The sequence below is a fragment of the Heptranchias perlo genome, chromosome 2 (assembly GCF_035084215.1).
Source record: "Heptranchias perlo isolate sHepPer1 chromosome 2, sHepPer1.hap1, whole genome shotgun sequence".
NCBI classification, from domain to species: Eukaryota; Metazoa; Chordata; class Chondrichthyes; order Hexanchiformes; family Hexanchidae; genus Heptranchias; species Heptranchias perlo.
The window spans coordinates 159,111,226-159,131,932 of NC_090326.1; the positions used below are offsets into that span (position 1 = coordinate 159,111,226).

The window sequence follows — 20,707 nt, forward strand, 5'->3', positions numbered from 1 at the left end:
GCTGCTCTTGTCCTTCTAGGTGGTAGAGGTCGCGGGTTTGGGAGGTGCTGTCGAAGAAGCCTTGGCGAGTTGCTGCAATGCATCCTGTGGATGGTACACACTGCAGCCACTGTGCGCCGGTGGTGAAGGGAGTGAATGTTTAGGGTGGTTGATGGGGTGCCAATCAAGCAGGCTGCTTTGTCCTGGATGGTGTTGAGCTTCTCGAGTGTTGTTGGAGCTGCACTCATCCAGGCAGGTGGAGAGTATTCCATCACACTCCTGACTTGTGCCTTGTAGATGGTGGAAAGGCTTTGGGGAGTCAGGAGGTGAGTTACTCGCCGCAGAATACCCAGCCTCTGACCTGCTCTTGTAGCCACAGTATTTATATGGCTGGTCCAGTTAAGTTTCTGGTCAATGGTGACCCCCAGGATGTTGATGGTGGGGGATTCGGCGATGGTAATGCCGTTGAATGTCAAGGGGAGGTGGTTTGACTCTCTCTTGTTGGAGATGGTCATTGCCTGGCACTTGCCACTTATGAGCCCAAGCCTGGATGTTGTCCAGGTCTTGCTGCATGCGGGCTCGGACTGCTTCATTATTTGAGGGGTTGCGAATGGAACTGAACACTGTGCAATCATCAGAGCACATCCCCATTTCTGACCTTACGATGGAGGGAAGGTCATTGATGAAGCAGCTGAAGATGGTTGGGCCTAGGACATTGCCCTGAGGAACACCTGCAGCAATGTCCTGGGGCTGTGATGATTGGCTTCCAACAACCACTACCATCTTCCTTTGTGCTAGGTATGACTCCAACCACTGGAGAGTTTTCCCCGATTCCCACTGACTTCAATTTTACTAGGGCTCCTTGGTGCCACACTCGGTCAAATGCTGCCTTGATGTCAAGGGCAGCCACTCTCACCTCACCTCTGGAATTCAGCTCTTTTGGCCATGTTTGAACCAAGGCTGTAATGAGGTCTGGTGCCGAGTGGTCCTGGCAGAACCCAAACTGAGCATCGGTGAGCAGGTTATTGGTGAGTAAGTGCCGCTTGATAGCACTGTCGATGGCACCTTCCATCACTTTGCTGATGATTGAGAGTAGACTGATGGGGTGGTAATTGGCTGGATTGGATTTGTCCTGCTTTTTGTGGACAGGGCATACCTGGGCAATTTTCCACATTGTCGGGTAGATACCAGTTTTGTAGCTGTACTGGAACAGCTTGGCACAGCTAGTTCTGGAGCACAAGACTTCAGTACTACAGCCGGGATATTGTCGGGGCCCATAGCCTTTGCTGTGTCCAGTGCACTCAGCTGTTTCTTGATATCACGTGGAGTGAATCGAATTGGCTGAAGACTGGCTGCTGTGATGGTGGGGATATCGGGAGGAGGCCAAGATGGATCATCCACTCGGCACTTCTGGCTGAAGATGGTTGCAAACGCTTCAGCCTTGTCTTTTGCACTCATGTGCTGGACTCCGCCATCATTGAGGATGGGGATGTTTACAGAGCCTCCTCCTCCCGTTAGCTGTTTAATTGTCCACCACCATTCACGACTGGATGTGGCAGGACTGCAGAGCTTTGATCTGATCCGTTGGTTGTGGAATTGCTTAGCTCTGTCTATAGCATGTTGCTTCTGCAGTTTAGCATGCATGTAGTCCTGAGTTGTAGCTACACCAGATTGGCACCTCATTTTTAAGTATGCCTGGTGCTGCTCCTGGCATGCTCTTCTACGCTCCTCATTGAACCAGGGTTGATCCCCTGGCTTGTTGGTAACGGTAGAGCGAGGAATATGCCGGGCCACGAGGTTACAGATTGTGCTGGAATACAATTCTGCTGCTGCTGATGGCCCACAGCGCCTCATGGATGCCCAGTTTTGAGCTGCTAGATCTGTTCTGAATCTATCCCATTTAGCACAGTGGTAGTGCCACACAACACGTTGGATAGAATCCTCAGTGCGAAGACGGGACTTCGTCTCCACGAGGACTGTGCGGTGGTCACTCCTACCAATACTGTCATGGACAGATGCATCTGCGACAGGTAGATTGGTGAGGATGAGGTCAAGTAGGTTTTTCCCTTGTATTGGTTCGCTCACCACCTGCCGCAGGCCCAGTCTGGCAGCTATGTCCTTCAGGACTCGGCCAGCTCGGTCAGTAGTGGTGCTACCGAGCCACTCTTGGTGATGGACATTGAAGTCCCCCACCCAGAGTACATTCTGTGCCCTTGCTACCCTCAGTGCTTCCTCCAAGTGGTGTTCAACATGGAGGAGGACTGATTCATCAGCTGAGGGAGGACGGTAGGTGGTAATCAGCAGGAGGTTTCCTTGCCCATGTTTGACCTGATGCCATGAGATTTCATGGGGTCCAGAGTCAATGTTGAGGACTCCCAGGGCCACTCCCTCCTGACTGTATATCACTGTACCGCCACCTCTGGTCGGTCTGTCCTGCCGGTGGGACAGGACATACCCAGGGATGGTGATGGAAGAGTCTTGGGGGGGGCGGGGGGGGGAGGGGAACAGCCAGAAATCGTGATCCACGTTGGTCCATGGGTACCAACGACATAGGAAAGAAAAGGAATGCGGTCCTGCGGTCAGAGTTTCAGGAGCTCGGGAGGAAGTTAAAAAACAGGATCTCAAAAGGTAGTAATCTCTGGATTACTCCCAGTGCCACATGCTGGTGCATACAGAAATAGGAAGATAAGACAGGCTAATGCATGGCTAGAGACATGGTGCAAGAGGAAGGGCTTCAAATTCTGGGGCAGGAGGGACCTGTTCAAGATGGACGGTTGGCACCTCAACAGAGCTGAGACCAATGTCCTCGTGGGGAGGCTCACTAGAACTGTGGGGGAGGGTTTAAACTAATTTGGCAGGGGGATGGGCACCAGGATATAGCATTAGAGAGGAGAAACAAGGTGCACAGAGGATCGGGAGAGAAAGATAGCACTGGACAAAGAAATAGTCTGATCCCACCAAATACTGTATTAAGAGAGAATATGAGAAGGTCAAAGATAGGTTTGGAGTGTACGTGTGTAAACGCGGGAAGCATGGTGAATAAGGTTGGTGAGCTGCAGGCGCAAATAGCCACATGGGAATATGATGTAGTGGCGATAACAGAGACCTGGCTCAAAAAAGGGAAGGATTGGGTCGTAAATATTCCTGGATACAAGGAGTTCAGGAAAGATAGGGAAGGAAAGAAAGGAGGGGGGGGGGGTGGCAGTATTATTCTCCTTAATCTCCAGATTAAGGAGAATATTGCAGCGCTGGAGAGAGAGGATGTCCTTGACAGTTCAAAGACAGAATCTATTTGATTAGAGTTAAGAAACAATAGAGGGGCCATTACACTACTGGGTGTATTCTGTCGGCCACCAGCTAGTGGGAAGGATATAGAGGAGCAAATTTGCAGGGAAATTACAGAGAGGTGCAAGAACTAAAGAGTAGTGATAATGGGGGACTTCAACTATCCTGATGTAGACTGGGATAGTAATAGTGTAAAGAGCAAAAAGGGGGAGAAATTTCTGAAGTGTGTTCAGGAGAACTTTCTTGATCAATATGTTCCCGGCCCAACGAGGAAGAAGACATTGTTGGATCTAGTTCTGGGGAATGAGTTGGGTCAATTGGACCAACTACCAGTGGGGGAACATTTAGGGAATAGTGATCATAGTATCATAAGGTTTAGATTAGTTATGGAAAAGGAGAAGGAGTAATAAAGTAATTGAAGGAGGGCCAATTTCAGTGGGTTGAGAACAGATCTGGCCCAGGTAAATTGGAATCAAAGATTGGCAGGCAAAACTGTAAGCGAACAATGGCCGGCCTTAAAGAGGAGATGGTTCGGGTACAGTCCAGGTACATTCCCACAAGGAGAAAAGGTAGGGCAACTAAAGGCAGAGCTCCCTGGATGACAAAAGAGAGAGTAAGATGAAGCAGATGACAGATGTCAGGATGATAATACAAGTGAGAATCAGGCTGAATATAGAAAGTACAGAGAAGTGAAAAAGGAAACATGAGGGGCAAAGAGAGAGTATGAGAATAGACTGGTGGCTAACATCGAAGGGAATCCAAAAGTCTTCTATAGGCATATAAATAGTAAATGGGTAGTAAGAGGAGAGGTGGGGCCGATTAGGGACCAAAAAGGAGATCTACGCATGGAGAGAGGGCATGGCTGAGGTACTAAATGAATACTTTGCATCTGTCTTTACCAAGGAAGAAGATGCTGCCAAAGTCACAGTAAGAGAGGAAGTAGTTGAGATACTGGATGAGCTAAAAATTGATAAAGAGGAGATACCAGAAAGGCTGGCTGTACTTAAAGTAGATAAGTCACTTGGTCTGGATAGGATGCATCCTAGGTTGTTGAGGGAAGGGTGGAAATTGCAGAGGTGCTGGCCATAATCTTCCAATCCTCCTTAGATATGGGGTGGTGCCAGAGGACTGGAGAATTGCAAATGTTACACCCTTGTTCAAAAAAGGTATAAGGATAAACCTGGCAACTATAGGCCAGTCAGTTTAACCTCAGTGGTGGGGAAGCTTTTAGAAACGATAATCTGGGGAAAAATTAACAATCACTTGGACAAGTGTGGATTAATAAAAGAAAGCCAGCATGAATTTGATAAAGGAAAATCATATTTAACTAACTTGACTCAGTTTTTTGATGAGGTAACAGAGAGGGTTGATGAGGGCAATGTGGTTGATGTGTATATGGACTTTCAAAAAGTGTTTGATAAAGTGCCACATAATGGGCTTGTCAGCAAAATTGAAGCCCATGGAATAAAAGGGGCAGTGGCAGCATAGATACGAAATTGGCTAAGTGACAGGAAACAGAGAGTAGTGGTGAACGGTTGTTTTTTGGACTGGAGGAAGGCATACAGTGGTGTTTCCCAGGGGTCAGTTTTAAGACCACTGCTTTTTTCATTATATATATATATATATATATATATAGATAGATAGATAGATAGATAGATAGATAGATAGATAGATAGATAGATGACTTAAGACTTGGATATACAGGGCACAATTTCAAAATTTGCAGATGACACAAAACTTGGAATTGTAGTAAACAGGATAGCAATAGACCTCAAGAGGACATAGGCAGGCTACAGGAATGGGCAGACACATGGCAGATGAAATTTAACACAGAGAAGTGTAAAGTGATACATTTTGGCAGGAAGAATGAGGAGAGGCAGTATAAATGAAATGGTACGATTCTAAAGGGGGTACAGGAACAGAGACACCTGGGGGTATATGTGAACAAATCTTTGATGGTGGTAGGACAGGTTGAGAAAGCCGTTAAAAAAGCATACGGGATCATGGGATTTATAAACAGAGGCATAGAGTACAAATGCAAGGAAGTTATGTTGAACCTTTATAAAACACTGGTTCGGCCACAACTGGAGTATTGTGTCCGATTCTGGGCACCGCACTTTAGGAAGGATGTGAAGGCCTTAGAGATGGTGCAGAAGAGATTTACTAGAATGGTTCCAGGGATGAAGGACTTTCGTTACGTGGATAGACTGGAGTAGCTGGGGTTGTTCTCCTTAGAGCAGAGAAGGTTAAGAGGAGATTTTATCGAAGTGTTCAAAATCACAAAGAGTTTAGATAAAGTAAATAAAGAGAAACTGTTCCCATTGGCAGAAGGGTTGAGAACCAGAGGACACAGATTTAAGGTGATTGGTAAAAGAACTAAAACTGACATGAGGAATAACCTTTTTACGCAGCGAGTAGTTATGATCTGGAATGCGCTGGCTGAAAGGGTGGTGGAAGCAGAATCAATTGTGGCTTTCAAAAAGAAATTGGATAAATACTTAAGGGAAAAAAATTGCAGGGCTACATGGAAAGAGCAGGGGAATGGGTCTAACTGGATTGCTCTTACAAAGAGCAGGCACTGGTTCGATGTGCCGAATGGCCTCCTTCTGTGCTGTAACCAATGATTCTATGATTTCTGAATTCCTCTTTAAAAGGGCCTCAATACAAAAAATAATTCTTTGTATACAATGTCCAGGTTTCCATAAACTGTCCTGAAAAATTACCCATGACTTGGGATTCTGTCCTTCTCCTGTGTTGCATAGTATGTGTAGTTTTGTGTAGTATGTGTCAGTCAGTGGTAGAGTGGTTCCACCCATAGTGAGGATCAGGGGTAAGGTTTGCCACCATTGTCGGCAGTGTACCTGGGATTTACGGTTTAGCAAATTGACATTGCTGATAGACAGCTTGGCTGTACATAAAGGGATTTTCAGAACAGACGATAAGAAAATATTTTGAAGAAATTAAACAGAACGAAGGGCAGAGCTACAAGTGCACCATGAGCTTATCAATGCTGCTCCATGATTGCTGCCCCCTGCTAAGTCAATCAAATTAGCAAAGCCCACTGAGCTCATTAAAATAACTGAACTGCAGATCAGTCTACCATTTAGAGTGCATGCATATCACACACTTGTTACACGAGTGCAGACTACAAGAAAATCATTTTATATTGAATTAACAGCCACTCGGCCCAACCGGTCGATGCTGGTGCTTTTATGCCCCACACGAGCCTCCGCCCACCTTACTTCATCTAACCCTATCAGCCAGGGTGAGAGGGTTACAGATTTCCTTTTCCTTTCCCCCAACCCCAAACCCACAAGGGCACACCACAATGCGAAGTTGGGAACCGCAGCTATATCAGTCCTTGTTCTTTCTGATTACAGATTATTACATTTCCACAGTACCCACAGATTGCTAACAAAATTTTTCAAATTCGACTCCACTGGTCCTTAATCTGCCTCCATGCCTTCTAACAACAACTGACATATGCTGTACAGAGCCCATAAATGATCCTCAGTCCAGGACAGTGGTGGTTTTAAAAGACAATGCTATCAATAGGTAAAATGCATTAAGCCTGCCATCTAAAACCCTGATCCCAGGAGTGGATATATGCTCACCAAATGAGTGACGGGTAGCCAGAGGCCCAAACCCACTACGCGAGGGTCAGAAGTCCAACATTCATTCTTTCAAGCACTTGAGCAAGCTCCAATTCATTTTGAATTTAAACATAATTATCCCGAACACAAATCATTACTGATAACCAGACCTAGCAACACCTCAGCCCTTATAGGGCTATTGATATAACTTGCATTTATATAGCGCCATTAATGTTGTTAAACATTCCAAGGTGCTTCACAGGAGCGTTAGCAAACAAAATTTGACATCGAGCCACATAAGGAGATATTAGGACAGTGACCAAAAGCTTGGTCAAAGAGGTAGGTTTTAAGGAGTGTCATAAAGGAAGAGGGAGAGGTAGAGACAGGGAGGTTTTGGGAGGGAATTCCAGAGCTTAGGGCCTTGGCAGCTGACGGCATGGCCGCCAAAGGCGGAGCAATTAAAATCGGGGATGTGCAAGAGGCAAGAATTGGAGGAGCGCAGTGATCTGAGGAGTGTAGGGCTGGAGGTTACAGAGATAGGGAGGGATGAGGCCATGGAGGGATTTGAAAATAAGGCTGAAAATTTTTAAAATCGAAGCGTTCCCGGATCGGGAGCCAACGTAGGTCAGCGAGCACAGGGGTGATGGGTGAACGGAACTTGACGCGAGTTAGGATACGGGCAGCAGAGTTTTGGATGAGCTCATGTTTACAGACGGTGGAAGGTGGGAGGCCAACGAGGACATTGGAATAGTCGAGTCTAGAGGTGACAAAGGCATGGATGAGGGTTTCAGCAGCAGATGAGCTGGGGCGGGGATGGGCGATGTTACAGAGGTGGAAGTAGGCGGTCTTGGTGATGGAGCAGATATGCGGTTGGAAGTTCATCTCATGTTCAAATAGGATGGCAAGGTTGCGAACGGTCTGGTTCAGCCTCAGACAGGGGCCAGGGAGAGGGATGGCGTCAGTGCCTAGGGAACAGAGTACGTGGCAGGGACCGAAGACAATGGTTTCAGTCTTCCCAGTATTTAGTTGGAGGAAATTTCTGCTCATTCAGTACCGGATGTCGGACAACCAGCGTGACAAATCAGAGGCAGGGGTCGAGAGAAGCTTTGGTGAAGTAGAGCCGGGTGTCATCAACGTATATGTGGTACATGACGAGTTTTCGGATGATGTCGCCGAGGGGCAGCATGCAGATGAGAGATAGGAGGGGACCAAAGATTGTTCCTTGGGGCACTCAAGGGGTAACGGTGCGGGAGCAGGAAGAGAAGCCATTGCAGGTGATTCTCTGGCTACGACTGGATAGATAAGAATGGAACCAGGTGAGGGCAGCCCCATCCAGCTAGATGACGGAGGAGAAACGTTGGAGGAGGATGGTGTGGCAACCGTGTCAAAGGCTGCAGACAGGTTGAGAAGGATGAGGAGGGATAGTTTACCACAGTCACGGTCACATAGGATGTAATTTGTGACTTTGATAAGGGCCATTTCAAGGGCGGAAACTTGATTGGAGGGGTTCAAACATGGAGTTGCAGGAAAGATGGGCATGGATTTGGGAGGCGACAACACATTCAAGGACTTTGGAGATGAAGTGCTTGAGGAAGGATTCTTGTACATATTAGGAATTCCATTCCCTCTTCTCCATTTAATCTCTCTTTGTCCAAATCTATAAGTGGATAATTAAAATCTCCAAGAACAATAATTTTGTTATTTTCCACATTACAACGGTGACTTCACTTCAAAAGTACTCATTGGCTGTAAAGCACTTTGGGACGTCCTGAGTCGTGAAAGGCGCTATATAAATGCAAGTCTGTCTTTCTAAGTCTTTCTACTCATCTCTCTAACTTGACTGCAGAATTTTTCTTCCATTTCTTTTCCACAATTTGGAGGCCTGTAATACGAGGCCTGTAATATAAGCCCTGTAATACAAGCCGCTTTTAACTTGAGGCTCCAACCATAATGTTTCTGTATGTACCGATTCCATGTTTACATCAACCCCCTCTCCACAGCATGTATTCCCTCTTTTATCAATATTGTCACTCTGCTCCCTTATCTTTTCTATCCCTCCCAAATATATTATACCTCAGTAGGTTTATTTTACATTCTTGTTCAGTTCGCAGTCAGGTTTCTATTAATTCCCCTAGTTTATTTCCCACATTCTGGACATTGCAATACATGCATTTTAACCTTATTATTAATAAAAAATACTTCTTTTCCCATGAGTTTTTATTTTGTCTAAGCTATCCACCCCCCCCAACCCACCTTTACTTAAGCTCTTTTCCCGTTTATAACTAGTATAAAGATAGCGACACTGAATGACCTTTTACATCAGCCAGAGGGCACATCACAGTAATACGTTGAGAATTAGTTCCATTGCAGCAGCCCAACTAAAGTACTTCAAACAATGAGGTAGGTTTTCCTCTGTACCTCCCAGGTATAAAATATCACTTGGGCAGAGTGAACAGGAGATGATCAGGTGGGCTCTGTAATGGGCAATGCCACGTCCTCTGTCCGATTTTCTCCTCTCTACCCCGCCTAGGTAATGCTTTAATCCGAGGGGGATACAGACAAAAATCTACCTCGACCCATCAGCCATTTTACTAAAATGTGTGAAGTTTGCAATAATTTAACTTACTTACCGACCATGTGTTTTCTGACGTGGGCCATCGTGTAAAATTTCTTTTCGCAAATTTCACACGAGAATTTTTTCTCTGCATAACCGTGGACTATTTTGTTGTGTTCATGAAGGGACCAGAGCTTCTTGAACGCCTTCCCACAGGTGACACACTGAAATACAGAACAGAAGAATCACTCATTTAAAAAAAAAATGAATGTCAGCTTAACACTCTCAGGTTTACTTCTGAGGTGGGTTCTGTGGAGCAGTTCCTGATCCCTGCTCATGCCGTGCTGATTAAGGAGTCAAGTAAAATTATTATATATATATATAATTTTCTACATAGAATGTGCAGTTGGAAAAAATGGAAAATTATCAGCTTGCAGAAATGTTACAATTTGTAAAGCATTATTAGCTGAGATTGTAACAAAGGGCTCTTATACATATTTGTACAGCAAATGGGCTTGGCTTGTACTTTCTTACGATAGTTTACTGGAGCTGAATATCAAAGATAAGTAAAGATAAGAAAGGCTGCCTGTTCATCCTGCCATAGAAACCTTCACACTGCATCCAACTGTCTTTTGAATGATTACAGAATTTTTATCTTCACTACCGCACCGAGAAGGCCACTCCAGGTATTAATCACACTTTGTGTGAAGAAGTGCTTCCTGACATCAGTCCTGAACTCAGTTTATGTCCCTTTGTCCCTGAAGTCACAGGTTTAACTTGAAATAGTGTTCAGGATTAACCCTTTTCTATTCCACTTATACCTTGTATAACTCCATAAGGTCCCGTCTCAGTCACTTTCCATAGGTTCCTTAAGTCTCTCCCCTCCAAAACAAACATCATTTTAGAAACCTACCGTGTCTGCAAACTGCAAGAGTATGGATCTCTGTGGAGATACATCCAGCACAGAAAATTTGTGAATCAATTCTTTTTCACAGATCTGACAGTTTCTACAAGTGTCATGCTGTGACCTCGGAGTTTGTATTCTGAAAATTGGCATGACAATTGTTTTATGGTGACAGAATAAGTCAAATTGTGGTTTTAGTACATGGAATTCTGGGAACATATTTCCCAAACCTGTCAATTTTTAAGTGACCCACTGGCTTACAGTAACTGAGGAGGTCAAATTCCATATTTGTTACATGCGAGTACAAGATGTTCATCAATGTTTTGCTATTTCATTCATTTCTTTTGTGAAAAAGCACAAATCAGTGACTTTGAAGAGGACAATGTCTCAGTGAGAAACATAGCAATTGCTAGACAAAAAAAGACCACGGTCCATCTCGTTCATCATCTACCATCCTGGTAGTCGCATGGTACAACAATAATAGAGATTAATTGCTATGATTAGCTGACAACTCCATCAGTTAGTCGACAACAGATCCAGACATGAGGTGTGAAAAACTCCGTGGTGAAAAACTTCAGGAACCATCGATCCAAAGTTACCAGTTCCTCCGAAGCATGCTACACTTACCACGTCATGTCTTCAAATAGCTCATATACTGTGTCCCAAAATATTATTTTCCGAAAAATCTAATTTGCATTTAAATGAATCTGCTTCTACTGTCTCCCTAGAGAGCTTGTTCCATAGATTAACCGCTTGCTCACTGAAATAATGCTTTTGCAGATTAGCTTTCAATTTACCCCCTCCCCATTGAGTGCGGGCCGTGTCCTCTGCTTCTACTGTTCTAGATAAGGTGCTAAAAACATTGGTTTTGTTTTCCTAGTTGTTATAGTTGCTATCTGGCAGCCAGTAAGTGCAATACATCGAACACAGTACAAACTAACAGGCGCAGAGAAGAGAACTGCAGTTACTAATATGGCTTTTTAAATAGGTGAGAAAAAGAAACAGTTTATCTAATAAATGGAAAGGGAAACAAAAAAATCAATGTTAACTTCATTAAATCTCAGATGTTCAAATTGTCATAAGTGGTGACTCAATTTCTTTATCCAATTAGGTTCCAGTGGTGTAGTACTCATTAGATGCTTTAGAGGGAGTAAACTCCCATTTACAGAACAAAAATTCTACCCATATGTTAGGATCTTTTGTTCAAATGGAGAATATGCAGAGAATCCATTAATACTGTAATCCAATCTTACAACTCCTTAAATATGTATCTCTAATTGTGTGCGCACAGGCCCGCGCACACGGGTGGAGTTTTTTGGCTGAGCCTAAACACTAAAATCACTTTATTGCCCAGATATTAGTCAAATTAACTGGGCCGGCTGTGTTCAAGAAAATCAGGTCCACATGCGGCCTAACTAGTGGCCTGGTCCTTAAAAGGGCCCACTGCAGACTGCCAGCTAAAAAGGTAAGTTGAAAAAAATACTTACCTGAACGTGGAGCCGGGAGCTGCAGCAGTGCCACTTTAGATCCTCCTTCATGCAGTTCAAGATCAGCATGCAGATTGGTCTAAAATGTCAATTTCCAGACATGTCTACAGCACTGCTCGAAAATGTGCCAGCAACCCATTACTGACGTAGTCCCATTCTCCATGGGACATGAAATGATTATGTCTTCATTTTGTACTGCTTTACATTCTTTTGTCCCCTTTGAGCTCCAACAATACTTCCGACACATTCTTTTTCCTCTCTACATTCTCATCGCACAGACCCTTATTCAGATTCATTCTTTAGGTATGATAAACTTTGATAATTTCCATTATCCAAAAGTCTATGTTATCTACTTCTCCACATTGTCCTAACTATAGGTCCATTGTGAGTGTAGTTTGCAGGAACAGTATACTAAATGTCTTATATATCAAAAGCTGCTGCATGGTTTGCTCTGATTTTTTTTAAAAAGTCTGATGGTATAGGGGGACCCTAAAGAATCAGCAGCATCTTTCGGTCTAATTCTCTGAATTACACTACATAATTAACAGGACACATTTCGCCAACAGCAGAGTTTTAAAAAAAAAATGTCAATAGGAATCGTGATTGCGGGAACTATTGACTCCTTCCAGATCGCAGAATGGTCAATTATTCAGTTTAAAATCACATTATGCAGGCATTATGTAAATAAAATCTCAAGAAACTGCACCAAATAATTTCCATCTGTAACTGGAATTAACCAGTGGTACAGAGCTCAGCATCAACATTCTCAGCTTACTTTTAAACTGCAAACTACTTGCAGGAATATCACATTTCAAGCCTATGATGTCCTACTGGGAACAAATTTCTGATGTCTGGATTAATTTCTAGTTCTGTTTATTTTTCTTTCCTTCAACGTTCTGCGACTTCAAGGACCTGCAAGTCATTTGTTCCCAGCCTTCCACGTGTACCAGTTGCCAGGAACACCATCACTGGCAGACTCATTCTTCCAATTTCCTCTCCACCTCTTGGGCTGGATTGTGGACCACCTCACTATGTTCAGCAAGTCTCCCTCACTCCCTCCCCCATTAGACTGCAAACACCATCTGCGGAGAGGTGAAAAAAACACATTCTACTACTTCTGCCCAGTATAATCCCTGGATAATTTTACATAACCTCAAGACCATTGACAAATTTTAGTTTCTTTTATTGTGGATAAACACTGCAAATGATCTGATGGCAGACAGTGATCTCCTTCCCCCATTTCATAGAATCATAGAAAATTTACGGCACAGAAGGAGGGCATTCAGCCCACCGTGTCCGCGCCAGCTGAGAAACGAGCCACCCAGCCTAATCCCACTCTCCCGCACTTGGTCCGTAGCCCTGCAGGTCACGGCTCTTCAGGTGCACATCCAGATATTTTTTAAATGAGTTGAGGGTTTCTGCCTCTACCATCCTCTCAGGCAGTGAGTTCCAGATCCCCACCACCCTCTGGGTGAAATTTTTTTTCCTCATTTCCACTCTAATCCTTCTGCCAATCACTTTAAATCTATGCCCCCTGGTTATTGACCCCTCCACTAAGGGAAATAGGTCCTTCCCATCCATTCTATCTAGGCCCCTCAATTTCGTACACCTCAAATCACCCCTCTGTTCCAAGGAAAACAACCTCAGCCTATCCAATCTGTCATCATAGCTAAAATTCTCCAGTTCTGGCAACATTCTCGTAAATCTCCTCTGTACCCTCTCTAGTGCAATTACATCCTTCCTGTAATATGGTGACCAGAACTGTGCGCAGTACTCAAGCTGTGGCCTAACTAGTGTTTTATACATTTCCAGCATAACATGCCTTCTTTTATATTCTATGCTTCGGCTAATAGGGTACAGTAGCATAGTGGTTATGTTACTGGACTAGTAATCCGGAGTCATAAGTTCAAATCCCGCCACGGCAGCTGGTGAATTTAAATTCAATTAATTAAATAAAAATCTGGAATTAAAATACTAGTATCAGTAACGATGGCCATGAAACTACCGGATTGTCGTAAAAACCCATCTGGTTCACTAATGTCCTTTAGGGAAGGAAACCTGCCGCCCTTACCCGGTCTGGTCTATATGTGATGTGGAGATGCCGGTGATGGACTGGGGTGGACAAATGTAAGGAATCTTACAACACCAGGTTATAGTCCAACAAATTTGTTGGACTATAACCTGGTGTTGTAAGATTCCTTACATTGGTCTATATGTGACTCCAGACCCACAGCAATGTGGTTGATTCTTAATTGCCCTCTGAAATGGCCTAGCAAGCCACTCAGTTGTAAAATCTCGCTACGAAAAGTCATAACAAGAATAAAAAAAAACCGGACGGACCACACGGACTGCAGCAGTTCAAGAAGGCGGCTCACCACCACCTTCCCAAGGGCAATTAGGGATGGGCAATAAATGCCGGCCTCGCCAGCAACGCTCACATCCCATGAACGAATAAAAAAAAATAAAAGGAAAGTATTCCATATGCCTTCTTAACCACCTTATCTACCTGTCCTGCTACCTTCAGGAATCTGTGCACATTCACTCCAAGGTCCCTCACTTCCTCTACGCCTCTCAGTATCCTCCCATTTATTGTGTATTCCCTTGCCTTGTTTGCTCTCCCCAAATGCATTACCTCACACTTCTCTGGATTGGACTCCATTTGTTACTTTTCCGCCCACCTGACCAGTCCATTGATATCTTCCTGCAGTCTACTGCTTTCCTCCTCACTATCAACCACATGGCCTATCTTTGTGGCATCTGCAAATTTCATAATCATGCCTTCTACGTTTAAGTCCAAATTGTTAATGTATACCACAAAAAGCAAAGGACCTAGTACCGAGCCCTGCGGCACCCCACTGGAAACAGCCTTCCAGTCGCAAAAACGCCCATCGACCATTACCCTTTGCTTCCTGCCACTGAGCCAATTTTTGACCCAATTTGCCACATTCCCTTGGATCCCATGGGCCTTTACTTTTTTGACCAATCTGCCATGTGGGACCTTGTCAAAAGCCTTGCTAAAATTCATGTCAACTACATCAATTGCGCTACCCTCATCGATCCTTCTTGTCGCCTCCTCGAAAAATTCAATCAAGTTAGTCAACAAAACCTCCCCTTAACAAATCTGCGCTGACTGTCCTTGATTAGTCCGTGCCTTTCTAAGTGACAGTTGATCCTGTCCCTCAGAATTGATTCCAATAATTTGCCCATTTCTTTAACCACAACTTCACGAAACGGGACACCATTAGGAGGTAGCCAGGTATCAGCAAACCAGCAACTTCCAATGCATGGGGCCTATCTGTGGCTGAATGAGGTACACCAGCCTCAACTGTTGTATTTGTTTCTTTAGTAAAACACCAGAACAAGTTCACCGTTTCTATATAATTTCCTTTATTTAGAAATCTGAAATACATATTTATTTGGCAGGAAAAATCGGAGAGCAAGTTATTATCTTAATGGCGAGAAACTGGAAAGTACTGCAGTACAAAGGGATCTGGGGGTCCTAGTGCAAGAAAATCAAAAAGTTAGTATGCAGGTGCAGCAGGTGATCAAGAAGGCCAACGGAATGTTGGCTTTTATTGCTAGGGGGATAGAATATAAAAACAGGGAGGTATTGCTGCAGTTACATAAGGTATTGGTGAGACCGCACCTGGAATACTGCATACAGTTTTGGTGTCCATACTTAAGAAAAGACATACTTGCTCTCGAGGCAGTACAAAGAAGGTTCACTCGGTTAATCCCGGGGATGAGGGGGCGGACTTATGAGGAGAGGTTGAGTAGATTGGGACTCTACTCATTGGAGTTCAGAAGAATGAGAGGCGATCTTATTGAAACATATAAGATTGTGAAGGGGCTTGATCGGGTGGATGCGGTAAGGATGTTCCCAAGGATGGGTGAAACTAGAACTAGGGGGCATAATCTTAGAATAAGGGGCTGTTCTTTCAAAACTGAGATGAGGAGAAACTTCTTCACTCAGAGGGTAGTAGGTCTGTGGAATTTGCTGCCCCAGGAAGCTGTGGAAGCTACATCATTAAATAAATTTAAAACAGAAATAGACAGTTTCCTAGAAGTAAAGGGAATTAGGGGTTACAGGGAGCGGGCAGGAAATTGGACATGAATTTAGATTTGAGGTTAGGATCAGATCAGCCATGATCTTATTGAATGGCGGAGCAGGCTCGCGGGGCCAATTGGCCTACTCCTGCTCCTATTTCTTATGTTCTTATTATTTCACTATTGAGACACATACAACAACCTGCATTTATATAGCGCCTTTAACGTAGTAAAACGTCCCAAGGCACTTCTCGCAGGAACAATTAGCAAACAAAATTGGACACCAAGCCACATAAGGAGATATTAGGACAGGTGACCAAAAGCTTGGTCAAAGAGGTAGGTTTTAAGGAGCATCTTAAAGGAGGAGAGACACAGAGAGATTTAGGGAGGTAATTCCAGAGCTTTGGGCCTAGACGGCTGAAAGCATGGCCACCAATGGGGAAAACTGCAGGATTCACAGGAGGGGGCATGATAATGTGCAAACCCTGGTGTACTAGTTAGAAAACACTGAAATCAACAGTAAAGCTGCATCTTCAGCATTTCGTGTTTTTACACTGATGTACAAGCCAACCATGAAGTGTTTCACGCCGACAGCCAGCACTACTTCAGCTGAGTCGGTGCCAGGCCTCAGAATCAACATTTTGCAGCTGCACCCCGAAATTTCACTGCACGCATGTGCGTGTGAATTCACGGAATCCACACACGTGCAAACGCCAACAACTTGTGTACACGCATGGAGTTTCAATCAAGTTGTCGGCGCGTGTGCGTGCAAGGACACTAGATTTGCGGACACACAAATCATCTAAACTGTGCAAATCCGGAGGTTAGAGAACATGTGGGTCAGTCCTACGCTGGTTTAGAGGCAGGCAGGTATGATAGTTATGATTGGGGGGTGGGAAGAATTGCTTTTATTCGGCCCAAGGATAATCAGAGAGAAATAAGTGATTGGAAACAGTGATACATACGGATCCCATTTTATACACTCGCTGTACCGGCACATCCCTGAAAATTTTTCTAGTCCGCTGATCTCATCAGCGCTGTTTCTTGATCAGTTTGGTAGGAGGCACACTTGAGCAATGCAGGAAGGAATTCTTGGCAATTCTTCCATTGTCAGAAGAGTCCTCTCCTACCCAAATGAACAACCCAAGGCTTAGAAAATTTATCCCCAAGCAAAAGGCAAAAATGTAGATGCCAGTCAAGCACGAGAGTCAGAGTGCCAGGCTGAATTGAGGGGGGAAATGAGAGCGAAGCGTGCCATGATGACCCAGAAGAGTTGGAGGAGCCCACATCTGTGAAAGGTGGGGGGGGGCGGTGATAAGTTGGATGGGGTACAGTGTCTTTGTGAACTGGGTCTGTGGGTGGGGTTCGAATGCTTTTGTGAACTGGAGTAGTGTTTGGGTGGTTGGAGAGGTGCAGTTGGACGTGGAGAACGACTGTTAACTTTTGGATAAGTGATGACCTGGTTTGTCAGTTCAAAAGATCATGTCTTGTCAGCAAGACATGATCTTCAAATTCCACTCTCAAGTGCACATTGACTGCTAGCTAAACCAGGAAAGGAACTGTAAAAAAACAAAATCAAGCACATAAAACATCACTACCCCAACCAGTTTTCTGCCAACCCTCAGGAATCTGCCTGGGTGATGCAGTGCTACTTAGAACAGATGCCAAAAAGTTGCGGCAAGGTGGCACGCCACAATCAAAAAGCTGATATAAAAGATATAAATTCTGAAAGTTAACGTGGGATACATTATAGGTGTTCTCCAAATCCCGAGATTATATTACAGATCGTACTTTACTGATTGAAGTACACTTCAATCTGAATTTCTGTATTAAACTGCCATGGAGCTCAGAACTGAGTCACGTATTCCACGGCCCACTGGAAACTGTTTGCCACCTTTATCTGAAGAATCTGAACGAAAAGCTACATGTACACAGTTCTACATAACCCTAAATCATTCAGGCCAGGAAGGTACTAGGTTTGTGCTTAGTCTGTGCTGATTTAGCTGCTCCCGGCGAGGGTAGCTGCAGGGAATGGTGCAATAGCACTTCTGTCCTTGCTGACTGCCATGGACTCCAGTTCCCCGAATGCATTACAAAACCCTCCATCTCATCTTTGCTATCTCCTTTCCCATGTCCCAGCTTGCAGGCTCTAATCCAGCGGACCTATGTATCCCCACTCTGCACCCCAACACCGGTGGTGCGGTCTTCAGCTGGGACTCTCCAAGTCTTTCTGCCATGGTGCCTCACTGCAGTGCAGTACTGAGGGAGCGTTGCACTGTTGGAAGTGCTGTCTTTTGGATGAGACCTTAAACCGAGGCCCCGTCTGGACTCTCAGGTGAATGTAAAAGATCCTATGGCACTATTCGAAGAGCAGGGGAATTCTCCCTGGTGTTCTGGCCAATATTTATCCCTCAACCAACACCTAAAACAGAATATCTTGTCATCGCATTGCTGTTTGTGGGACCTTGCTGTGTGCAGTTTTGGCTGCAGTGTTTCCTACATTACAACAGTGACTACACTTCAAAAGTACTTCAGTGGTTGTAAAGCACTTTGAGATGACCTGAGGTTGTGAAAGGAGCTATATTCTTTCTTTATTTATTTTCTTTCACTGGCACCCTTCACAAATCTCTCAAAACCTTCGCCTTCTACCATGCCCAAGGTCAATTCTGACTCTCCCACTACTGTCTTTTGGTACCCAATACTCCATCTCCCCCAGCACTTTTACTTGTGAAGTGTCTTGGGATATTTTGTTAAATTAAAGGAGCTTTAAGTTGTTGCGAACAAAAATAAATAAAAATCAGCCAGGGTCCTGTTCCTGACCAATGCCAGGAGGTTGTTGGAAAATCTACAAACCTTTATAAAATACTGGTTAGGCCTCTGCTGGAGTATTGTGTTCAATTCTGGGCACCACACTTTAGGAAGGATATCAAGCCCTTAGAGAGGCTATAGAAAAGATTCAAGAGAATGGTACTGGGGATGAGGGACTACAGTCATGTGAAGAGACTGGAGAAGGTGTTGTTCTTCTCCTTAGAACAAAGAAAGTTGAGAAGAGATTTGAGAGAGGTGTTCAAAATCATTAATGGTTTTGATAGAGTAAATAAGGAGAAACTGTTCCCAGTGGCAGAAGGGTCACTAACCAGAGGACACAGATTTAAGGTGATTGCCAAAAGAAACAGAGGCGACAAGAGGAATCATTTTTTATGCAGAGAGCTGTTATGATCTGGAATGCACTGCCTGAAAGGGCGGTGGAAGCAGATTCAATAATAACTTTCAAAAGGGAATTGGATAAATATTTGGAGGGAAAAAATTTACAAGGCTATGGGGAAATAGCAGGGGAATGCGATTAATTGGATAGCTCAGTCAAAGAGCCGGCACAGGCACGATGGGCCAAACGGCCTCCTTCTGTGCTGTAACTTACTATACGGGTTTTCGACAAGGATAAAATCCGATTCGACGCCTATGACGCCCCCTCCCCCTACCCCTTACAGTCGAATAGCCCACTGCCACTCTGACCAGGCTCACACGAGGACTGGATTGGGTGAGGTGGTGGAGGGTAGCCAGCATCTGTAGAGCTGTACCCCACTACAAATCAGTGCCTTAGTATAGAAGAGACAACTGAAGGGAAAAATCACAAGAATCTAGCTGTTTGAAGTGCTCCTGCATTTATTTCAGGTAATTAGTTTTTTTTGGAGTTGGGTTGTAAAGAAGCATGTATATGAGTGTTGTCCAATTAGTTAGCCACTAGCCACTTGTGGCTAATTGCAGTTTTGATTAGTAAATAAAAAATAAGAGACACCGTCATTGTGCATGTGATTTTAATATCCATATTTGTACAGCACATGCATGTTCACTAACATTTTTGTGCATTTGTTGGTAAAACAGTACAGCAAAAGGCACGAGTGTTTTTTGATAGTTGTGTGTACTTTACTTTCTTGGTTGCCACTTAACTTGCTAAAATGGTGTGTAACACGGGTGAAAACACCAGAATTCAGCACCATGGAAACACCAGCAACATTGTATGCAGAGGGAATCGGCCATCGTGGTCAGCTCGGCCAATCGGAATAACCACTCCAGGCCAGCAGAAGAAAGCAAGCCCAGCCAATAATAAGCAGAACGCGCCATGGCAAAGGGAAAGCAGCAACCAACTGTGTTCTGGATGGAGAACAGGAGCAGGAGCAGGTCTGGCGCATTGCGTCATCAGTGTCAACATTCTCAGCAATCACTCTGAAGAATTCAAAGTACCGCTCGCAACTGACGGACAAAAACCTAACAGCTGCACTCAGATGCGCCGTGTCCAGACAATTCATGTCAGAATTCCAAACTTTGTTGAAGAGAAAGACTGCAATGTTTCGCACTGAATGGTGGTAGATGTTTGTTAAGTAAATATACATACAATTGCTTCTTAAATGATTTCACTATTTTTGCCTCCACTGCTCTTACAGAATCAAAGGTGGCCATTCGGTCAGTCATGTCTGTGCCGGCTCTTTGAAAGAGCTGTCCAATTTAGTCCCACACCCCAGCTTTTTTCCCATTACCCTGCAAATTGGTCCTCTTCAAATACATGTCCAATTGCCCTTTGAAAGTTCCTACGGAATCTGTTTCCACTACCCTTTCAGGTAGTGCGATCTACGTTCCAGATCTCAACAACCCTCTGTGTGAAAACATTTCTCCTCATTTCCCCTCTAGGTCTTTTGCCAATTATTTTAAATCTATGACCTCTGGTTACCGGCCCACTTGCCAGAGGAAACAGTTTCTCTCCACTTGCTCCATCAGAATCTCTCATAATTTTGAATACCTCTATTAGATCACCCCTTAACCTTCTCTGCTTGGAGAACAATCCTGGCTTCTCCAATCTCTC

The 20,707-nt window shown here is 44.3% G+C and overlaps 1 protein-coding gene across 3 annotated transcripts in view; it reads right to left on the reverse strand.

Moving 5' to 3' along the window:
- The window catches only part of zbtb47b (zinc finger and BTB domain containing 47b), a 261,214-nt gene that overhangs the window by 18,075 nt on the left and 222,432 nt on the right, over nt 1-20,707 (reverse strand). For all 3 annotated transcript variants that reach the window (XM_067968200.1, XM_067968192.1, XM_067968185.1), the window contains exon 3: nt 9,488-9,635. In XM_067968200.1, coding sequence (XP_067824301.1) covers nt 9,488-9,635 — 148 coding nt within the window. The remainder of the gene's footprint in view (nt 1-9,487; nt 9,636-20,707) is intronic.